This window comes from Eptatretus burgeri, unplaced genomic scaffold (assembly GCF_056783735.1).
Source record: "Eptatretus burgeri isolate ZD-2024b unplaced genomic scaffold, Ebu_testis_v1 Ebu_testis_scaffold_3162, whole genome shotgun sequence".
NCBI classification, from domain to species: Eukaryota; Metazoa; Chordata; class Myxini; order Myxiniformes; family Myxinidae; genus Eptatretus; species Eptatretus burgeri.
In genome coordinates this window covers 317,744-321,815 of record NW_028225110.1, presented here as the reverse complement: position 1 = coordinate 321,815, position 4,072 = coordinate 317,744, and the positions used below count along the sequence as shown (strand labels likewise).

At 48.0% G+C, this 4,072-nt stretch overlaps 1 protein-coding gene across 1 annotated transcript; it reads left to right on the top strand.

The window, feature by feature from the left end:
* The first annotated feature begins 594 nt into the window (after positions 1-594).
* Positions 595-2,700, top strand: LOC147006596 (protein FAM200C-like). Its single transcript, XM_085868474.1, has 4 exons — positions 595-815; positions 1,356-1,674; positions 1,896-2,076; positions 2,159-2,700. The coding sequence occupies exons 1-4, from the start codon at positions 595-597 to the stop codon at positions 2,698-2,700; spliced, it is 1,263 nt and encodes a 420-aa protein (XP_085724600.1).
* The last annotated feature ends 1,372 nt before the right edge of the window (positions 2,701-4,072 follow it).

Below are 4,072 nucleotides of genomic sequence, written 5' to 3'. Positions count from 1 at the left end.
AACTCCTGCACACACTGCACATTCTCCGCTTTCTGTACCCACTGCACTTCCACCAATGCCTGCACCCACTGCACCTCCACAACTGCCTGCGCATGCTGCGCCCCCACCATGACTGCACCTAATCCAGCAATGACTGCACCCACTGCACGTCCACCACTGCCTGCACACTCTGCACCACCTCCACTCTGTACCCATTGCACCTCCTCCACTGTCTGCACCCACTGCACCGCCACCATTGCCTTCCCCCGCTGCAACTCCACCACTGCCTGCACCGTCACCCGACCCCGCTTTGCCGTCATCGCTTCCCGCCCCCGCTGCTCCGCCCCCGCTGCTCCGCCCCCGCTGCTCCGCCCCCGCTGCTCCGCCCCCGCTGCTCCGCCCCCGCTGCTCCGCCCCCACTGCTCCGCCCCCACTGCTCCGCCCCCACTGCGCCATCGTTGCTGCCCGCCACTGCTCGCTGCCGCTGACGTCACCAAATTAAGTTCTTCCTCAGGACGATAGATGGAGAAATGGGGTTTCCTCACCTGTCTTCCAAATTTGCTTTCATTTTATTTTGAGGGGATTGGGTGTAAAACTTCGAAATTATAAAGAAACATGGAGTCGCAAAATGGCGGCGTGGCTCCACCTCAGCACGACACGAAGCGGGAGAGGGTTACCATGAATTGCGTAACGAACCGCACAGCACGAAGAAAACGTTCTCACCCACTGGTTCAAACCACGTGGTCACAGCATGCGTCATGGGAAACGAAGCAGGACGACGACGACGACATCAACGAGCTTCGTACACGATTGGGGGATACCTTGGAGCAGAGGAGGTGTGATGAGAATTATACAGAGGAGTTACAAATTAAATTGGATGAGGCATTACGGCACGCAGACGAGGTTCAGGAAAATTATGTGCACAGGGAATCACAACAATTGGCCGATGCACAGGAACGAATTTGGGGGCTGGAAAAGGACTGAGCCAACACAGGCGAGGAACTACATGGAGAAATGATTAAAGTAGAGTTGTTTACCCGTAGGTTGTTGGAACATGAGAAGAGCGAACTGAACAAAAGAATAGAGGAGGAGCAAATTAGTAACTCCCGGGATAGGAAGAGCTTTCAGGAAGAATGGAAAATAAAGTTGGAATTGCAACAACTGAAGGAAAAGGTAAGAACAGGCAATCAGATAAGAGAAATCCGAGAACAGGAGATAGAAAGAAAAAAAGAAATATCTGGAACAACTCGAGCAGTGGTTCTTCACATGGGTTCGGTGAGCCAGTCTCAAGGGTTCGGTGAAAGCCCTCCGAAACACATTGCAATTTTGCTATAATTTGCTTTCGGTCCAACTTAATTTTATTTCTTTTTTTTCAGGATCAGGATGTCTAGTAAATTTAGTCGCATTGCAAATTTAGTCGCGAGTCCAACGAAATTCAGCCTTCAACTCGACGAGACCACCGACGTTTCAAATTTGAGCCAGCTCATCGTATTTGTGCGTTATGTCAAGGGAGACGAGATCACGGAAGAGTTTCTGTTCTGCAAGCCTCTCACAATAACGACGAAAGCAGCTGACGTGAAGAAACTTGTGGACGACTTCTTCAGAAGCAACGGTCTTTCATGGAACATGGTGTCTGCAGTTTTCTTGGACGGGGCTCCAGCCATGCTGGAGCGCAACTCCAGTTTTGGAGCGCTGGTGAAGGCGATGCACCACACGTCATCGTCACGCATTGTGTCCTGCACAGACATTCGCTGGCATCAAAAACTCTGCCTCCAGAACTGGCCGATGTTCTGAAAATCGTCGTTGAAACTGTGAATTACGTGCGAAGCAGTGCTCTGAATCATCGCATCTTCGAAGAGCTGTGCAATGAAATTGGCTCTGAATTCGAAGTCCTTCTTTACCACTCTAACGTTCAGTGGTTATCACGAGGGAAGGTACTGAGGCGTGTTTTTGCCTTGCGTGTAGAATTAGCCCTGTTTCTGCGAGAGCCCCAGCATCGCCATGCAACTCATTTAGAGGAATCAAAGTTCATCCTTGCCTTGGTGTACATGGCTAACATCTTCGACACACTCAACCATCTCAATTGCCAGATGCAGGGTGGGTGGAGTGAATGTCCTCGAAGCTGAAGAAAAGCTGAGCGCTTTTCGAAAGAAGTTACTGTTGTGGAGGTGGCCAACAGAGAAAGACAACTTCACGAACTTTCCGCTAAAGGACGAGTGCGTGAGCGGAATTGCAGATGATTCTGAAGTTGGAGGCACTGCTATACCAAGGGAACTGAAGCAAGCGATTGCCACACACTTGGATGAGCTGGGAAAGTCATTCGATGGATATTCCCCTGACCAAGCACAACACCCAGCATGGGTGAGACAGCCATTTACTTTTGGCATTGGAACGGCAGATGTCAACGATCAACACCTCGACGACCTCATCAAACGTCAGCAGAGCCAGACTCAACAACAACTCTTCGGCACAACAATGCTCTCAACGTTTTGGTGCCGCCAAATGTTAGGGTATCCTCTCATCGCTAAAATTGCCCTTGAGATCCTCATGCCGTTCGTTACAACGTATCTCTGTGAGCATGCATTTTCGAATCTGGTGGACATCAAAACAAAGAAAAGGAGCAGACTTGCATGTGAAAGTGATATGAGGGTGGCCCTTGCCAAAACAAAGCCACTCATTTCCCTGATCGCCTCAAAAAACACAAGAACAAAAATTGCATGAAGATCCAATTCTTATTATTATCCAAATATACTCTTGAATTTTGATGCAATTTGATTTTTATTTTTGTCATAATTAAAATTGTAATTTTTGGTCAAATTTGAGGGGTTGGGAGAGTGTACGGTGGTTTTTGTTCGGGTTGGGCGCCTCTGAAAAGGTTAAGAACCACTGAACTCGAGGAATACAGCAAGAGAATGGAAGAAATGAGGGAGGAAGCATGCCAAAGAGGTGCGGAGATGAGAAACGAATAATGGGAAAAAGCTTCTGAGTTACAGAAACACCAAACTAAAGAGAGGGAATTACAAAACGAGCTGAGGATATTAAGTGAGGAAAGAAAGAGAACGGGGAATGAAACGTTAAGGAACTACACTGTGCAGATTGAACAGTTGGAAGCCAAGCAAGATTAAAGAATGAGATGGAAGAAAGAGAAGTGAAAGAACAACGAATGAAGCAGGAAAGGGAAATCAATTCGTTGAGGGAAATGATGAGATTGGAGAATGAAGAACATGAGAGACAGTGGGATAGGAAACAACAAAAACATGAATTTGAAATTGACCAACTAAAGGAGAGAGCAAGGTTGGAGTACGCAGAGATAGTAAAAGAACAAGGAATGAAGCAGGAAAGGGAAATTAACCAATTGAGAGAAACGACAAGATTGGAGAATGAGGAACATGAGAGACGGTGGGATAGGAAACAAAAAGAATATGAATGTGAAATTAACCAACGAAAGGAGAGAGCAAGGTTGGAGTCCACGGAGATGGAAAAACTCCGGAAAGATAACGAACAACTAAAAAGGCTCGGAGAGGAAGAACGACTCAAATGGAAAAGAAAGTGGAGCCAGGAAGTCGGACAGCACAATAATATGGGATGTGTGACATCACCACAGGGAGGAATGTTAGTGGTGCGGGACTTGCTTGACATCACTCGTCGGATGACACCCCAATTTGAGCAAATCCTGGTGATGGAGACATTGAGGGAGCATACGGGGTTGTTGACGAATGGAACACATTTTGAGCAGGTTCTGCATGTGGACCTGACAGCCCCAGAGGAGTGTGGAGAATCGATGATGAGCAACCTGCTGGAGAGAAGCAACCGGACCGAGCTGACTCTGAAACGAAACAGGTACGTGGGCACATGCATACATGGTGCGGATGATGAACTTAATGTAGGAATTGGATTTTATGTTAATGAAGAGACTCTGTCCGATGAGGTGCATGTATGCGTGACTCCTGAATGTGTGTGTGGAATGCCTGTGAATGAATGCTGTGAGCCCCCAGTCCAGACGACAGCACCGGTGTGTGCTGCCAAGGCCGAAATATGTGTGTACTCACGTGGTGATCGGGAATGTCGCCCTGGAATGCGAGGCAGTTGGTCA